This window comes from Gossypium arboreum, chromosome 8 (genome assembly GCF_025698485.1).
Source record: "Gossypium arboreum isolate Shixiya-1 chromosome 8, ASM2569848v2, whole genome shotgun sequence".
Taxonomy (NCBI): Eukaryota; Viridiplantae; Streptophyta; class Magnoliopsida; order Malvales; family Malvaceae; genus Gossypium; species Gossypium arboreum.
Window position 1 is genome coordinate 20,236,927 of NC_069077.1, and position 19,659 is coordinate 20,256,585.

A 19,659-nucleotide genomic window follows, 5' to 3' on the forward strand; every position below is an offset into this window, starting at 1 on the left:
AATATATATATACACACAACTTTTACTTATACAAAATCTCAAATGTAGCATAGTAAATGGACTAAAATTGGAATTTAACCATTATCCTATAATGGCTGAAAAAGAAAAACGAAATGGACACGTGTCCAATGGAGGAAGGTCCTAAGGCCTTGTGTATAAATTTGACATTTAAATATATTCAATTAATTATATAAAAAAAAGGTAAAAACTCAAGATTAAAAAAAAAAATTATTTTATTGATTTATTATAGTATAAGGTATTGGTCCCATGTATAGTATGTATTCATATCACAAGACATTGTGTACACACTATCCAGCACATTATAGATACAGTATCAAAGCATAGGAACCCTGATATTTCAACAAACAACCTCAACGCTGCTGTTGTTGTTGCTCTCTCTCACTCTTTATCTTTATAGCACTGCCAGAGAGAAGAGACCTCACCCAATATACAGCTCTAAGTGTCTCACTTGATTAGGGAAGCATACAGCATTTTCACTGCCACTGTCACTCGCATCCATTATTCAAATTAATCACCAATGGGTACTATACACATTCCATTCCCTACCTTCAACATATATTTGTATTATCTATCCATCATCATAAGATGCAACTTATATTGCATAGCCCCGCATACTCCCATGACTCCAACCTTGGTTTCTTGTATCAGCAATACTGCATTTGGTTAAAGTAGATGTTTAGGGAGCTGGGACATATAACTACAACATAAAACTACCTGCATAAGTCCCAATGTATGTGAATTTGATGGTTATATTGGAGTTGTCTAACTGTATTCTAGTTTCTTAGTTTCATACTTTGGTTATCAAATGCTACTTGGTTGTAATGATTGATGAAGATTGTAACTTGTCAAAAACTACTTGTACAACACATAAAGAATTGTGACGCCCCTCAAAGGTTGATGATTACACACCTTTTGATATGGAGAGCAACAGTAGAAACTGAAGCAAGAAACTTTTTCATCAAAGCTGCATATAGGTCCTTGCATTATTTAGATATCCTGCATGCATGGTAAGTATTTTTTGGATAAGATAAAGCATCTTGGAAACAAATAGTGCAATATTGGAGCAAAAACTGGAGAATTTGCAATTATGAATCTAAGCATCTTGTATCAAATATCAGAAGTAGGTTAAAAGAAGAAAAGCAAAGGCATGGGAGGAACTCACACTCTAATAAATGTTGTGAACATTAATGCACATAGTCACTAAGAAAGTTTGACAATCTGCAAACACACTCAAGATGGTAAGCAAGATTGGAAAGAGAAAACTACTAACAAATGAGAATATAGTGCTTTAGTTCTACTAGCAAAAGTACAAAATAAGGGAAGAGAATACCTAATATTCTTAGTTATTATAGTGCGCCCATCTTCAGCTCTAAGATGGCGTAAAGCCACTTCCTCCAATTGACCATCTCGATATGCATGCTGCAAACACAACATTTGTTAGCATACACAAAAAAAAAAAGTTTGTCATACTTAAAACACAGCTAGAAGAGAACGCTAAAGATGAAAGGCTGAAATTGGAACAGACAATCTTCAATAAATATTTGGGTGACATATACTGCAAACAAGTATAAGTTAAAAGGAATGCAATTTTTAAAGTCCACCGTTTGAATGATATGACTTCATACATCCACCTAGTTGATCGAAAGAATATTTTCCTAACCAGATAAAGCATGTCTTCTGTATTTTTCAGTATTTTTTCCAAAAATAAAAGAGAACCTTTTGGACATACATGTACTACTAGGAGGCAAGAGGAATAAAATCCTCTAAAGAACAGTTACATAAATTTCAGAATTTGAACCAAGGAAAAACCTGTACAAATTAACATCCACAATATCAAAGGCCTCAAACTAATTCAAACCATCAAGAAAAGTAATAATTCAAACTCTAGTAACTAATTTAGATTCTCATCATATTTAACAATGTCTTAAGTCTTGTCTTAACATGAGAAAATCTGCAATGATCAAATTAACATACTCCAAAATCAATGTCTCCTGGTTGAAAAAGGTTGCATCATATTAGAGCACCAACATGACCACATTTTCAAAAATCAGCAGAAGAGTATAATAAAGAAAATACCCCTCATCGCTTGAGGAATCATTTAGTTCAAAACCTAGTTGCATTAAGAACAAGGCCTCTCCATAGATGTTATACATCCTTATCAATATCTTCAGCATAAAGAATATTCATTTCATCTTCAGTAATTAAGTGTCCGAAGACTTCAAAAATTGCATCCATATCCATAACATGGATCTGCAAGGCGTTCACCTGTAGTATTTCCAGGCACAAGAGCTTGACTTGACTATATGATGGAACACATTTGTATCCACAAAAGGAATTGTAAAAATTAGCACTCTAAACGGCTAAAGCAAATAGCATATAAATTACAAAAATACCAAGGGGAGAATACAGTAAAAGTGGTTTTCAGCATTTACATAAGCATCCATACAGACTGCCAAGTAAATAGCACTGTGACACAAGACATCTACCCACCAAAAAGAAGGGAAGAAGAAGAACAGAAGGCACAGGAAAATTATATCAAACTTGAAACATAATATATCAAGAAGATGAAAGCAAAAAACAGCACCAACCAGCTAAAAGAATTAATTGAACCAAACAACAACATAAAATTGATAATAGATGAATAAATGCTTGGACGTGGCCTGATGAGACAAGACTGTGCATTTTGCAGTTTGTTAGTTCTTCATGATGCATGTTCAATGGCACAGACAAATGGAACGAAGAATCCATATAACAAATGGCCAAAAAGTTCCAAGTAATTTCTTAAACTATTATCGTTAACCTTCTGTTGATCTCTCCTTGTACAGAATTGAGTCTGTTGAATTACCACTTTTCCCTCTATTCACATCTTGAATATAATTAATCATCTCTGCCAAACTGCTGTCCAGACCCATATCACCCACTGCTCATCTTTGTTCCTCTTACCCTCTATTAATGGCACTTTTGTTTTAGGAAATTAAGATAAAATCCAGTGGTTGTCAAATGTTATTTTAAGTACAACCAAACTTATTTTCCCAAGTCGATCTCTTCAAATAAAAGTGAAATTGTTAGATATCATGGTTGAGATTGGGCTAAGAACCAGCTAAATCATTATGCAATCATAGTGACAAAAATAAGAGAAAAGGACAAGGAATCACCAGAAAGAAGGGGACAGGGAAAATGGTGAAACAGAGAACTATAATATAAAATTAACATCTAAACAGCTTAGAGTTGATAAGATCCAAGAAGGCATACATTTAAAAGTACTAGAAAAAGAAATTTATAGGTTTTGCAATGAATTGAAGAACGAATAGTGAATTGTTACCTTGTAAAAACAACTATTACCAAAAGGACAGTTCCCGTTTCCAAAGTTGAAGTGCTTGCAATTTATTGTCCTGCAAGGGTGAAAAACAAAAAAGGAGATTTACTAGTCAGAAAAGTAAATTTGTCATACAAATCTACAAATCCTAGGTTTAGCATCTTCTCTTACGTTATTCAAGTATCTAAGCTTGAAAGACAGATCACAGCCTAAAAACATTCTACACGGCAATTTCTTTTTGAAAATCCAACAGATTCTGTCTTCGCATGGAGGGGAAATTAGATGATCTAATTCACCCCATCATAAGATAGATTTTACAAATCATCCAAACAATCCATCAATATATATATATATATATATATCTACATGTACATACTTTTGACAACTTAAACTAATAGTGCATGTAAGCAGGAAATGTAAGAAGCATTGAACTGCAATCACAATACCTCAATTTTGCCTTATAGCCATCTAGAATTCGCTGCTTTTCTTCTGGAGTCCAATACCAAATGACACTTGGAATGACAAAGTATGATAGCTTGCGGCAGATTGGGCAAGCCCTCAAGGCAGTATTGACATCCATTCCAGACGAAGGAGAACTGCTACGCCAATTTCTAATGCAAGATATGCAAAATGGATGATCACATTCTGAAAGCAACCCAAACTTACGTTCAGCTGCTGTGGGCTTCGAGAGAACACGATCCAAGCACACACTACACTCTATTTCTTGACTATGCTTCAATGCATCAAGGTATTTTTTCTTTTTCTTACACATTTTTATATGTTCCTCCCTTTCTTCAGGTCTAAAAGGATGCAAACAATGTTTCTCACAGGTGGGACACAAGTCTCCATGAATATGAGGACATTTTTCTCCACGGGGACAATTTCCAGCTACAGCAAATGAGCAGATAGAACGTTCAACCGGATTAGTGCTCCTAGGCTCCATAGATTCACCATTGTCTGATGGATCTTGAGGCCCAGATTCCAAATCGCATGGTTGTTTGAAGGGAGCAAGGCAAGCTCTACTGGAACCAGGAACCTTATTAGAAGCAGCTGGAGGTACAACCGACCCAACAAATGCAGTTTTTGAAGGAGTTAAAGGCATAGTATCTGATAATGTAGATTGTTGAGGTGCTGTTGATGAAGACGAAGCAGATGGATCTGATTGAGAAGCCTTAACATGTTCATATCTGCACCGACTACCATAAAAGCAGTTTCCTTTCTGGTAGAACGTGCAAATCTGGAATGCACAAGAAACAAGAATAAGGTAACCAAAAAGCATCATCAACAGGTAAATGCAAAAAGGCGAAGGGAAGGGAAACTTCCTACATTGTTAGGTGGGTGCTTCCATTGATGGGAAAACTCACAATGCTCCCCTTTTAGGCACGCTCCATGAGCAAAGAACTTGCAAAGAACTCTGAAATGATAAGAAAATTAAAAGTTACAAAACATGCAGTCTACATCCAGATTGATCCTGACATCATCCACAAAATAATGGAACCAGGATTGAAGTTTTGGTGAGACAGCGAAATAAGTAACTAAAATTCATTCATAAAATAATGGAACCGGGAATTCATTCATACAGAAAAAGCTGAAAAAATAAACAAACATTTTCCAATATTTCATAAAAAAATTAGGAAATATCGGCAAAATTTAACATTAATAAGCAGGATGGTTATTAAAGAATCCATACTTAACGACAGAGAGATAAGATTGCAGCTAGACATAAGAGTTGAAACCAAGGACAAAATAAATTGAAGCCTCAAAGGGATAGGAAGAGAATGATCAAGGGATAATAAACAATTTAAAGCATCATAATCATCAGATAAATAGAATGAAATTACATGAAATGAAACAAAATTATGAACTCTTGAAGAAGAAAAAAAGGGGGGAGGGGATTAATTGAAAGATGAAAATCACCTCTTAGGCATGGAGAATGGGCGATTGATTCAGAGAATGAAAGAAGCCAAGAAATTAAAATTATAAAAAGAGAAAAAAGAAGGGAGGTGTTGGATTGAAAGATGGCTGAAGAAAAGAAAAGGAAGAGGGGATCAGCGAAATTGAAGGTGGGTTCTTTCAGAGTCTGGATATTGTAACTAACATACATGTCATCAACGTTACACATTCACATAAACATAGGATTTGATTTGGCGGTGAGTTGGTTGTCCGTACAAGACCGGAGTCAAACGCAAAGGAAAGGGGGCAAAAGTTGTCTAATTATGGAAATGGCCCCTTCTCTTCTCATAATTCTGCAAATCATTTTGGTTTTCAGTTTAATTAGTTTAACATTGTTGAAACTATTTTAAAATTTTAAATTATTAATAGTAAAAAAATACCAAATATAATGAAATATGTATTTAAAGAAAACAAGGATGAAAGTAAATCAAAAGATAATAATAAAAAAGACTGAATTATTTGTCAAAAATAAAAGCATTATCATTTATATGTTTTAATTGATTTATTTAAATCTCGATTTTTATTTTTATTATTTTTGTCAATTCTCTACTTTTCTTTTAATTTAACTTATACTATTAAAACCTCCAACTAATCAAGTTCATAGTTCAATTAGTGGATGCAGTCAGATATTTAAAACCAATTTTTCTTCTTGCTTTATTATCATTATTATTATTTAAAAGCTAAATCTATTAATTCATTCCATGGATATAACCATATAATTTAGAGAGAAAGAAAATAACAAATACTCGTCGTAAATAGGGAATGACAAACTCCATCAACACGTTTTCAATTGGTTTTGTCATAACTCAAGCACGACATGTCTAGAGTGATTGCAAGCACTTAACATAATAAGAAAATTAACCCCAAATGGTCCAAAGAGACTAGTAAAAATCAAAAAAAAATTTGAGCTAATATTACATGCATAAGCAAGACTAAAAACCGTGCTATAAGAGCAGACAAAAACTTCTAAACCTAAAAACTTATTAAATAATAAAAAAAATAATAAAATATATAAAATTTAAGACAACACGAATACAAATCGATTTGTAATTTTTTAGCCACTAATTGAATGAAAATACTTAAATATTGAATGTCAATGCATTTATTTTATTGTGGCAGCTCTTAGCTTTATATTATTAAAGTATTTTATTTAACATTTAAATTTTTATTAATAAATATTTTCTTGATTGATACGGTTGGTGTAATAATTTGAAGGTTGTGGACTCAAACATTTTAAGCACCTAATATCCTCATCTTTAAGAATTTGAAATTATGAGTAGTTTAAATATTATATAAAAATTTATTTTTGAAGTCATAAAAATAAAATAAAATATTATTATATTAACAATAAGGGATATTTGGTTCACCTTTTTGCTTGCTCTTTAAATTAACAAAGAAAAAAAATGCAAATAAATGCTACACATTATTGATAAGTCGTTCACACTATTTTGAAGTTTGAGTTTAAGTCTCGTCATTTGTATTTATGATGCAGATCTCTTTTTTTTCATATGTATATACTTTATATGGGTTTTGTCTAATTTTAAATCTATTGTGTATTGTATTGATTGAGTTATATCCTAATAAACATAGGTGAAACTTATTGGTGATGGAAGACAATTTTCCAAATATAGTGACTTGTTTTAATGTTGATAGAAAGCTTCCAGGCCTGAACCCAGTTCCACAAACAAAGATATCTTGCTGACCATCGTTTTAAACTTTTTGTTTGTTTGTTCTTCGGTCGTTCACATAATTATGTCCCAAGACTAGGACTAAACTCAGGGCCACTGGTCAGACACGTACTGAGATGGAACAGACAAAAAAAAAGGGTTTATAACGAAGCACTACAGTTCACAGAATTCTAGTTTTCTGGCCAACCTCATCCTTTTACCGAATAAAACAATACTCTTATGTATGCTCTTGCATCAGCAGCCAAGTATAACATTCTTAAATGAACTTCAAACTTCGCTATATATAACAGTTATCGGCACCCTTCTATAATTAACTTGCGTGTTTCATTTACTCGTATTTCTATGGGTTCCTTATCCGATCAGCCTCAGCCTCACTTTGTGTTTTTCCCTTTCATGGCTCAAGGTCACTTGATCCCCATGGTAGATATTGGCCGACTGTTAGCACAACGTGATTATTACTATAGTTACAACACCTCACAACGCAGGCAGAGTCCAGAATACGATTGCCCGTGCCATTGAGTCAGGGCTCCCTATCCGTTTAGAGCAGCTCCAGTTTCCTGGCAAAGAAGAAGGATTGCAAGATGGGGTTGAGAATCTAGAGTCTAGACATGCTGTATTCAACGGAGGACTTTTTCAATTTCTTCATTGCAGCAAACAAGATGGAAGAAGCAGTGCAGCAATTATTTGAGAAGCTAACACCACGCCCTAATTGCATTATTTCTGACATGTGTCTCTATTATACTCACAAAATTGCCACCAAGTTTCAGGTTCCAAGGATATCATTCCATGGATTTTGTTGCTTTTGTCTTCTTTGTTTGCATAATGTACGTTCCTCCAAGATACTTGAGACCATAACCTCTGATTCTGAATACTTCACGGTACCTGGCTTGTCTGAAAAGATCGAATTTACTAAAGCCCAGTTACCGGTTATCCATGATGAACCCAGGAAGGACATTGTTGAACCAATGATCGAAGCTGACCGAGCATCATACGGGGTCGTCATAAATACTTCCGAGGAGCTGGAGTCAACTTATGTCAGAGTATAGGAAGATAAAGAAAGCTTGGTGCATTGGTCCAGTTTCTCTTAGCCACAAAGATGAGTTAGACAAGGCTGAAAGAGGCAACAAGGCTTCAATCAGTGAGCAGCAATGTTTGAAGTGCCTTGATTCTCAACAACCCAACTCTGTAATCTATGCTTGCCTTGGGAGCATCGGCACTGTAAAGTGCCCAGAACTCTGTAAAAACTGTTGAAGTGGGGGGCTCTTCTTACATTAATATAACTTTGTTAGTCCAAGATATCATCCAACAATTTTCAAAAATGTGTTTGGATTTTACTTCTGTCTCACATGACCACGAGTGATAATATAAGTTCTTTCAATATGCATAATACAATGTATACAATTATTTTCTTGTAGTCAAAGTGTAAAATTATAGATAAATATTAAATTAAATTAATAAAATATTATCTAGATAAATATTAATTACATAAATATTAAATTAATAAAATATTATCTAGATAAATATTAAATTAAATTTAATATTTCATATTAATATTAAATTAATAAAATACTATCTAGATAAATATTAAATTAAATTAAATATTAAATTTATTAAAATAATATTATCTTTGAAAAATTTAATTTGAAATCAAGTTACCCGGTAGAGTCCCACTAGGAGTCTAATTTTTCCACTACTTTACCACCTACAAACCACTGTTGCCAACCATCCATCGATCGGTAGATCACCACCATTGTAGCTACTGTGCTTGGTGGTGCCATTATCAGTGCAACTCCCCCGGCACTCTGAACCGTTGTTGTTTTGCTCGAATGGTCCTGGTCGATTCGGCTATTGTTGGTTCGGTTCAAGCCAATGACGGTCCAAGCAGTCCGGTCCAACCACCAATTGAATCGCCGGTCTAGCTTCATGCATAGGGTCCCGTTCAACCAGTTTTTGAGTTTCAATCTCGGGTTTTGGTTCTCGGGTCCAATTTTCAAGTTCAATTACCCATTGGGTCAATTGTTTGACTTGAAAATTAATTTCTAAAAATATCATATTTATTTTAATTAAATTGATTAAATTTAATTTTACTTGATCAAAATTAATTTTCCCAAAAATCACTAAGATTTTCCAAATTATTTTTTAAAAAATTTCTTTAATCAATTCTCTAATTGAACAACGACCACCTAATTTAATTCCACATCGAATAAATTGACTCAATTAAGTTATTTTCAAAATCGTAGAATTTTCTTCTGATTCAAATGCAGTTTGATCAAGCTTTTGTTGAGCTAGTGAAGGGACCAATTGGACATATATAATTAGGCTCGAGTTAATTGTAATTATATCTAGAAGTATCATTTCGATAATTCACTATTTATTTAATCATGGAGTCAGTCCACAAGAAGTACCATGATTGAAAACTCCTTATTGTATACTCTTTACGAAAACAATTCATCCAACTGTTTTGTCCAATAACCTCGTCATGTGTATGTTACCCTCATATGATATCTTGATTCCTTTGAGTTAAATCCGTTCACTCAATATAATCATATTTTATCTCATTGTCACCATAATGTCTTCTTAATGATTAATATGATCACTATCAACTAATGACTGTGATAAAGTGCTCGTTCGAGAACAAACAACCCCAGACCGTGTTCAATATTTATCAATCTATACAATGTCAATGAGAGGATATCGTTAACTCTTTAATTGAGTTATGAATTTCATTGTTGCTAGTAAAGTCATGATATACACAAGTCATATACCCAACATACCAACTATTGGCTCGATCATCTTTAGAGCATAAACCTCCATTTATATCAAACCACATGAGTTACATTTGTATGGTCAGTGACTAACTCGGGATTTAGGCAAGTCACACAATGAACGTCACAAGTGAATTAATTCACAAAACGGATTCAAAATTAATTTAATTTGGGTCCAGTCTAATGTAACATTCTTCCAATTAGTACATTTATGTATCTACCCGTGGAGTCAACTGCTCCGATAGCCAAGACTAGCCATCTCCCTAATTGGAATTGTAGACAACATAATAATCATTCTATGTATTTGAATTAAATGCACACTTTGATTTTTTATGGGATTACGAACTTGTTTAGATTATTTACTGAAGTAAGTTATCTTTCTAGCAATTTAAACGTTCTTACAGTGCCACTTATCATCAACTTGAACTTAGAGAATCAATGAGCTAATATTTGCTTGTCACAATTTCGCTATGTATGTAAAACATGACAGATAGAAACACAAAAGATATAATAGTGAAATGTGAAATTACATTTATTTATTCATTCATAATTCAAATATGTAGAAAATAGTTACATGTTTACTACAATATGGGCACATTTCCCAACAATTTCATGCTTTCAATTATACACTATGAATTTCATACTTTTTTCCACAATCATTTCATACCAATCTATACCAATTCAAACCTCTAAACATTTGAAATCAAACATTCAATATAGTACAAAATAAATATTCATCATTTAGGCACATTCAACCCTTTATCAACTAGCCATACTAAATTATTTCATTTTAACATATCATACTTACGCAACTTGGGAACCGAGCACTTAAAGTACCCTAACATGATTTCATGCCTAATATCCAAACATACTATTTCCAAACCATTCATCAACTTATGTTTCTCAACTTCTTCACTTTGCAACTTTTAACATGCCAATGTCTTGCAAGTTTAACATCATTACACATTCTAGCATTGAACATGATCAAGACTATGCATCAAATAAGTTGTATGTCAAACTTATCATAGAAGTTCAACCATAACCACATTTACACATAACTATCAACTCAAAAATGATCATTAGCACAACGAAGTGCCCTTATATACATGCCACAATATTTAGACACAAAATAGACATGATTCTACCGTCTTGGTGATAGTGTATGACTCGCGTTTATCCGACTCGGTAAGTTCTGCAAGTTGATGATCTATAAGTAGGGAAAACAACTAGGGTAAACATAAAAATGCTTAATAAGTTCAAATAGAAAATATTATGCTTACCTTGTTCATACATAAGCATGTTAGCTACCTTAGTTTTGGCATAATTTTGGCTAGAACATGACACTTAAAATAACTACAAGATGAGCATAAGTATCCATGTTCATTAGACATTATAAGTAAACTCAAAACATACCAATTTATATCACTTTCACAAAACTTATCTCAATGTTATATTCTATCATTAATTCATAAGAACATGCCAATTTTACATAGTCCATTTTCAAGGTCATATTCCATGTTTTTCAATGTCATATTCCATGTCAATCTATAAGATTATATCAATTCCATACAATTTACTTCAATGTTATATCAAGTCATTTTATCAATTTCATTGCATTACATTTTCAAAGTTTCATATTTCAATAGTAATGTTTCGCCTAATGAAACACTAATAAAATGGATTCAGATACATGAGTGACCTACATCTCACCAAGTATCTCGTAAACTTTCATATTTTAATACACTTCTAGCTTTTACCTGCCTGGTATTATTATTATTATTATTATTATTATTATTATTATTATTATTATTATTATTATTATTATTATTATTATTATTTTGGAGCTAAAACCAGTGATAGACTAGCACACAGAGCAGTACGAACCCTAAATGAATTTTGAGTTGTAGCCTAAGACACGTAGGTGAAACTTATTGGTGATCGAAGACAATTTTCCAAATATAGTGACTTGTTTTAATGTTGATAGAAAGCTTCCAGGCTTGAACCCAGTTCCACAAACAAAGATATCTTGCTGACTACCGTTTCAAACTTTTTGTTTGTTTGTCCTTCGGCCCTTCGGCCATTGCCATATGATATGCCGTTCACACAATTATGTCCCAAGACTAGGACTGAACTCAGGGCCACTGGTCAGACACGTACTGAAATGCAACAGACAAAAAAAAGGTTTATAACGAAGCATTACAGCCCACAGAATTCTAGTTTTTCTGGCCAACCTCATCCTTTTACCGTATAAAACAATATTCTTATGTATGCTCTTGCATCAGCAGCCAAGTATAACATTCTTAAATGAACTTCAAACTTCGCTATATATAACAGTTATCGGCACCCTTCTATTACAAATTAACTTGCGTGTTTCATTTACTCATATTTCTATGGGTTTCTTATTCGACCAGCCTCAGCCTCACTTTGTGCTGTTCCCTTTCATGGCTCAAGGTCACTTGATCCCCATGGTAGATATTGGCCGACTGTTAGCACAACGTAACGTGATTGTTACTATAGTTACAACACCTCACAACGCAGGCAGAGTCTAGAATACAATTGCCCGTGCCATTGAGTCAGGGCTCCGTATCCGTTTAGTGCGACTCGGTTTCACGGCAAAGAAGAAGGATTGCAAGATGGGGTTGAGAATCTAGAGTCTAGACATGCTGTATTCAATGGAGGACTTTTTCAGTTTCTTCATTGCAGCAAACAAGATGGAAGAAGCAGTGCAGCAATTATTTGAGAAGCTAACACCACGCCCTAATTGCATTATTTCTGACATGTGCCTCTATTATACTCACAAAATTGCCACCAAGTTTCAGATTCCAAGGATATCATTCCATGGATTTTGTTGCTTCTATCTTCTTTGTTTGCACAATGTACTTTCCTCCAAGATACTTGAGACCATAACCTCTGATTCTGAATACTTCACGGTGCCTGGCTTGACTAAAAAGATCGAATTTACTAAAGCCCAGTTATCGTTTAACCGTGATGCATCCAGGAAGGACATTTTTGAACCAATGATCCAAGCTGACCGAGCATCATACGGGGTTTTCATAAATACTTTCGAGGAGCTGGAGCCAACTTATGTCAAAGAGTATAGGAAGATAAAGAAAGCTTGGTGCATTGGTCCAGTTTCTCTTAGTCACAAAGATGAGTTAGACAAGGCTAAAAGAGGCAACAAGGCTTCAACTAATCAGCAGCAGTGTTTGAAGTGGCTTGATTCTCAACAACCTAACTCTGTAATCTATGCTTGCCTTGGGAGCATCAGCACTGTAAAGTGCCCAGAACTAATAGAGTTGGGTTTGGGGTTAGAGGCATCGAACAAACCATTCATTTGGGTGTTAAGAGGAAACGATACAACATCAAACCAAGTTGAGAAGTGGATCAAAGAGGATGGATTTGAGGAAAGAATAAAAGGAAGAGGGCTTGTAGTTGTGGGATGGGCTCCCTAAGTACTCATTTTGTCACACCCAGCTATAGAAGGCTTTTTAACTCATTGCGGATGGAATTCAACGATTGAAGGCATTTCTGTTGGTGACCCATTAATAACATTGCCGCTCTTTGCAGACCAATTTTGTAACGAGAAACTTGTAGTACAAATATTGAAAATCGGAATCAGCATTAGAATCGACAAACTGACGATGTTCGGAGATGAGAAATCTGGGTTCATGTTGAAGAAAGAAGATGTTAAAAACGCGATAGCCCCAATTGATGATTGAAGGAAATTATTGGAACTTACCCATTGTTTGAAAAGTCAAAAAGGGTAGGCACCGAAAGTAAAAAGTAAGATGAATCGACAAACCGACGATGTTCGGAGATGAGAAATCTGGGTTCATGTTGAAGAAAGAAGATGTTAAAAACGCGATAGCCCCAATTGATGATTGAAGGAAATTATTGGAACCTACCCATTGTTTGAAAAGTCAAAAAGGGTGGGCACCGAAAGTAAAAAGTAAGATTGGTTGGCAAGTTGGGTTAAAAGTTAGCATGGGATAATTGCAATTTTGGTCCCTAATTGTATAGGGACATTGCAAGTTGATCCTTGAACCTCAACTATAAATAGGCCTAACCATTTCTTACTTTCTTCATCCCATAATTGCCATTCTCTACTTAAGGCATTATTCTCTCTTCCTATTTGTAAATTTCACTTGTAATTTTTGGAGTGAAATATATTTGGTAGTGCCCGAGGACGTAGGCAAAATTTGCTGAACCTCGTTAAAATTCTGGTGTTCTTTATTATTTATTTTGCATATTTTGTGAATGTGATTGTAGTGATTTATTGTGCTATTAAATTACGATAGAGGGATATTCTGGCTAGGAAAGACTTGGTATTTAAGTGATCTTCGTGATCTACCTCTCTTTCCTGGGAATTGAACTTAGTGTGATTTTTCAGTACAATATTTTTACTCTCTCACACGCTTCCGCGTAACAATTGGTATCAGAGCCAGATTCGTACTTGGAGAATACGACCATTTATGGCACTATTCATGTATACGGCACTATTCATGTATACAGTACTATTTACGTATATAGTACTGTTCATGTATACAGTAGTTGGGATTGAGGAGAAAAATGGCAGCAGCATCGTCATCAGCAAGGACTACTGTGACAAATGCAAAATTTGAAGTAGAGAAATTTAACGGTACCAATAATTTTGGTATGTGCCAATGTAAGATCCTGGATGTCTTATGTCAGCAAGAGCTAGATATAGCCCTTGCAGAAAAACCTGACAAGATGGATGACAAGGAGTGGGCCAAGATCAATAGACAGGCGTGTGGTACAATCCGCTTATGTTTGGCCAAAGAGTAGAAGTACTCTATCATGAGGGAAACATCAGCGAAGAAGTTATGGGATACACTAGAAGAAAAGTTTCTAATGAAAAGTCTTGAAAATAGGCTTTATATGAAAAAGAAACTTTATCGATTCACGTATGCACCTGGTATGTCGATGAATGACCATGTGAACTCATTCAATAAAATTTTAGCAGACTTGCTAAATTTGGATGAGAAATTTGAAGATGAAGACAAGGCATTATTGTTGTTGAATTCCCTTCTTGATGAATATGATCATCTTACCACCACATTGCTTCATGGGAAGGACACGATCACATTTGATGCGATCAGTAGTCGTTGTATAGATCTGAGACTCGAAAGAAAGATAAAAGAGATCACGGAGATACAACTGCGAAGTCTTAACGATGAAGAGGTCGTTCACACAAAGAAAAATCTGGTAGAAGGGAAAGTCCAAAAGGAGACCCGCCAAAGATGAATGTGCCTTTTGCCGTGAAAAGGGCATTGGAAAAAGAATTGTCCTAAGCTACAAAAGGAAAGGCTATTTCTAATGCATGTGTGGCGGAGCATGATGAGAGTCGACTTTAGCTTGGTTGGCATGGCAATGGCATGTCAAGCAGATGAGTGGATTTTGGATTCGGGATGTACTTACCATATGTGTCCTAATAAGGACTGGTTTTCTAGTCTTAAAGAGCTAGAAGGTGGAATTGTTCTTATGGGCAATGATAGTGCTTGTAAGACAATGGGAGTGGAGTACAGTCCAATTGAAGAATCACGACGGCTCAATCCAAGTCTTGACAGATGTTCGCTACGTTACCTAGCTCAAGAAAAATCTCATCTCATTAGGGGCCCTAGAATCTAAAGGGCTCACAATCACTTTGAGAGATGGATTACTAAAAGTAGTAGCTGGGTAATTGACGGTGATGAAAGGTTCAAGAAGAAATAACTTGTACTTTTTAAATGGAAGTACAGTTATTGGATCAACATCAACAGTTTCTACAAAAGATGTAGATTCAGAGGCTACCAGATTATGACATATGCAATTAGGACATGCTGGTGAAAAAGCTTTGCAGACTTTGGCGAAGCAAGGCTTGTTGAAATATGCAAATTCTTGCAAATTGAAATTCTGTGAACATTGTGTTCTGGGCAAACAGACGAGGGTAAAATTTGGTCCAGCAATTCACAATACGAAAGGAATTCTGGACTACACTCACAGTGATGTGTGGGGACCTACCAAAGTGGCTTCTTTGGGAGGTGTGCACTATTTTGTTACTTTTGTTGATGATTATTCAAGAAAAGTATGGGTGTATCTAATGAAAAGAAAAAGTGAAGTTTTGGATGCATTTCTGAAATAGAAAAAGATGGTGGAGACTCAGACTGGTCGAAAGGTCAAACGACTTCGATCAGATAATGGCACTAAGTACAAAAATGATCCATTTCTACAAGTATGTCAAGATGAGGGCATTGTGCGACACTTCACTTTTTGGGATACACCACAGCAGAATGGGGTGGCAGAACGCATGAATAGAACTATACTGGAGAAAGTTCGATGTATGTTGTCTAATGCTGGATTGGGCAAGGAATTTTGGGCTGAGGCAGTTACATATGCGTGCCATCTAATTAACCGTTTGCCATCAGCTGCAATAGATAGAAAAACTCCTATGGAGATGTGGACTGGTAAATCTACTACTGATTATGATTCTTTACATGTATTTGGTTCCACTGCATATTATCATGTAAAAGAATCTAAGTTAGACCCAAGAGCAAAGAAAGCATTATTCTTGGGTATAACTGATGGAGTAAAAGGATATCATCTCTGGTGTCCTGATACAAGGAAGATTGATTTCAGTAGAGATGTGACTTTTGATGAATCAACCATGTTAAAGTACAAGGATTTACAAAAGGATGACAAAACCAGTAGTACTTTGCAGCAGGTGGAGCTTGAAAAGGTTAACGATGATCCAGCTAATATTGAAGGGACCAATGATGAAGAGGTTCCTACCCAAGAACCTCTATAGCAACAAGATTCAATTGCATATAGGAGGCCAAGAAGAGAGATTCGTAAGCCTGCTCGCTTTGATGATATAGTGGCCTATGCACTTCCAATTGCAGATGATGATATTCCTTCTACTTACACAGAAGCAATAAGTAACCCTGACGGTGTAAAGTGGAAGCAAGCAATGAATGAAGAAATGCAGTCTTTTCATAAAAATAGGACTTGGGAGTTGGTGACACTACCCAAGGGAAAGAAGGCAATTGGATGCAAATGGGTATATACAAAGAAGGAAGGATTTCCTGGTAAAAATGAAATTCGATACAAGGCTAGATTGGTAGCAAAGGGTTACGTTCAGAAAGAAGGAATAGACTATAATGAAGTGTTTTCTCCAGTTGTGAAGCATTCATCTATACGGATTTTGCTAGCCTTGGTTGCGCAATATGATCTCGAACTAGTTCAACTTGATGTGAAGACTGCGTTTTTACACGGTAATTTGGAAAAGGAAATCTATATGACTCAACTAGATGGATTCAATGTTGCTGGAAAAGAAAATTGGGTTTGCAAACTGACAAAGTCGCTTTATGGATTGAAGCAATCTCCGAGGCAATGGTACAAGCGATTTGATCAGTTCATGAAAGGGCAAAGGTACACAAGAAGTAAATTTGATCATTGCGTGTATTTTCAGAAGCTATAAGAAGGAACTTTCATATACTTGCTCTTATATGTTGATGATATGCTAATGGCATCTAAGAGCAAAATTGAGATTGAAAGATTGAAGACTCAACTCAATCTCGAATTTGAGATGAAAGATCTCAGAGAAGCTAAAAAGATTCTCAGCATGGAAATATGGAGAGATAGAGCTCATGATAGAGTTAGCTTGTCTCAGAAGCAGTATTTGAAAAAGGTACTACAGCAGTTTGGCATGAAAGAACAGACAAAACCTGTAAGTACCCCGTTGGCTTCTCATTTCAAGCTTTACGCACAACTATCTCCTTCGACGAATCTGAGCGAGAATACATGTTGCAAGTTCCGTATTCTAATGCAGTGGGTAGCTTGATGTATGCAATGGTGTGTACAAGACCCGACATTTCACAGGCAGTTAGTATAGTGAACAAGTATATGCATAATCCTGGAAAAGGACATTGGCAAGCTGTGAAATGGATTCTACGGTATATTCAGAAGACCATGGATGTTGGATTACTGTTCAAGCAGGATAATACACTTGGTAAAGGTGTTATTAGGTACGTTGATTCTGACTATGCCGGTGATTTGGACAAGCAAAGATCAACCACCGGTTATGTGTTTACACTTGCTGGAGGACCAATAAGTTGGAAGTCTACACTACAGTCTACAGTTGCGTTGTCAACCACAGAAGCCGAGTACATGGCTGTAACAGAGGCTGTAAAGGAGGCTATTTGGTTACAAGGTATGAATAAAACCTTGGGATTGGTCCAAGAGCATATTAACGTGTAATGTGATAGTCAAAGTGCTATTCATTTAGCAAATAATCAAGTTTATCATGCACGTACAAAGCATATTGACGTACGTTTCCACTTTGTGCAGGAAATTATTGATGAGGGGAAAATTTGTCTTCAGAAGATCAATACTGCAGATAATCCCGCAGATATGATGACCAAGGTGGTAACAGTAACCAAGTTTGAACATTGTTTGAACTTGATTAATATCCTGCAAGTTTAACAGTTGAAGAAGGCACTATCAAGTATTGTTGTCAAAGGCAGAAAGAATTGTGTGAAGATAAGATTATCCTAATCAAATCTTCAAGGTGGAGATTATTGGAACCCACCCATTGTTTGAAAAGTCAAAAAGGGTGGGCACCGAAAGTAGAAAGTAAGATTGGTTGGCAAGTTGGGTTAAAAGTTAGCATGGGATAATTGCAATTTTGGTCCCTAATTGTATAGGGACATTGCAAGTTGATCCTTGAACCTCAACTATAAATAGGCCTAACCATTTCTTACTTTCTTCATCCCATAATTTCCATTATCTACTTAAGGCATTATTCTCTCTCCCTATTTGTAAATTTCACTTGTAATTTTTGGAGTGAAATATATTTGGTAGTGCCCGAGGACGTAGGCAAAATTTGCTGAACCTCGTTAAAATTCTAGTGTTCTTTATTATTTATTTTGCATATTTTGTGAATGTGATTGTAGTGATTTATTGTGCTATTAAATTACGATAGAGGGATATTCTGGCTAGGAAAGACTTGGTATTTAAGTGATCTTCATGATCTACCTCTCTTTCCTGGGAATTGAACTTAGTATGATTTTTTAGTACAATATTTTTACTCTTTCACACGCTTCCGCGCAACAGAAATGAAGGAATAGAGGGAAGGAAACGTGCTAAAGAGTTTGGTGAGAAGGCAAAAAAAGCTGTTGAAGTGGGGGGCTCTTCTTACATTAATATGACTTTGTTAGTCCAAGATATCATCCAACAATCTTCAAAACTATGTTTGGATTCGACTTCTGTCTCACATGAGAGTGAATGAGAATATAAGTTCTTTCAATAAGCATAATACAATGTATACAACTAATTTTCTTTCGTCAAAGTGTAAAATTATAGCTTTTTTTTTCTTTTCCTCTTCAAAATCCACTTTGAGTTACCCTATAAAGGAAACCAAATAAATAAATGAACAGATGAGATTATGCATGCTTCGTAATCTTTTTCTCTTAAAATTATTAGTGTGTAACATACTTATAAATATTTATTTGTACTTTGATTTACTTTTACATGGACACTTTTACATGATATATGCATAATACAGTAGGTCTATACAAAATGATTTTGATGACTCTGGGTTTCCTTGTCCGTTTGAAGTGGAATATGATGATATGGACCCTGGTAGCAGGTAATGCACGGAACTCCTCATATAAATCTTGCTGCTAGGAGCCTCATCTGGTTCAAGAACCGGGATATATCAGTTATGAAGAGTTTCAAAATAAAGTTTGTTTTCTATTTGTTAGCAAGCCACCCTGGCTGGCATATTATACATTTGTCAATATCTAGTCCAGCTAGTACCTTAGATGAATATCTGTTTGGGATAATTATTGGTCTATCATCTATAGAGAGTTCCAATTAAACTTTGCTTTCTACTTTTGATAATAATTATTATAATAAA

General features: G+C 35.1%; 1 protein-coding gene and 2 pseudogenes across 1 annotated transcript; 2 read left to right on the forward strand and 1 right to left on the reverse strand.

Moving 5' to 3' along the window:
* Window positions 1-215: 215 nt before the first annotated feature.
* LOC108468848 (putative RING-type E3 ubiquitin transferase C3H69) lies at window positions 216-5,551 on the reverse strand. Its single transcript, XM_017769709.2, has 8 exons — window positions 5,255-5,551; window positions 4,664-4,751; window positions 3,784-4,574; window positions 3,344-3,413; window positions 1,352-1,440; window positions 1,184-1,239; window positions 931-1,017; window positions 216-674 (listed from the first exon to the last, which is right to left on the reverse strand). Exons 1-6 carry the CDS (start codon window positions 5,263-5,265, stop codon window positions 1,206-1,208), a joined length of 1,083 nt encoding a protein of 360 aa, XP_017625198.1. The 5' UTR covers window positions 5,266-5,551; the 3' UTR covers window positions 216-674; window positions 931-1,017; window positions 1,184-1,205.
* A 1,661-nt stretch (window positions 5,552-7,212) lies between these two features.
* On the forward strand, window positions 7,213-8,438 carry LOC108469082 (UDP-glycosyltransferase 73C6-like; annotated as a pseudogene).
* A 3,695-nt stretch (window positions 8,439-12,133) lies between these two features.
* On the forward strand, window positions 12,134-19,300 carry LOC108468719 (UDP-glycosyltransferase 73C6-like; annotated as a pseudogene).
* Window positions 19,301-19,659: the final 359 nt, after the last annotated feature.

Excerpts from the sequence above, each read along its gene's own strand:
- LOC108468848 (XM_017769709.2), bottom strand. Across the intron at positions 1,441-3,343 it reads GTAATAGTTGTTTTTACAAG|CATGCATATCGAGATGGTCA; the intron begins GTAACAATTCAC and ends TTGTGTTTGCAG. Across the intron at positions 1,240-1,351 it reads ATAATAACTAAGAATATTAG|ATTGTCAAACTTTCTTAGTG; the intron begins GTATTCTCTTCC and ends GTGTGTTTGCAG.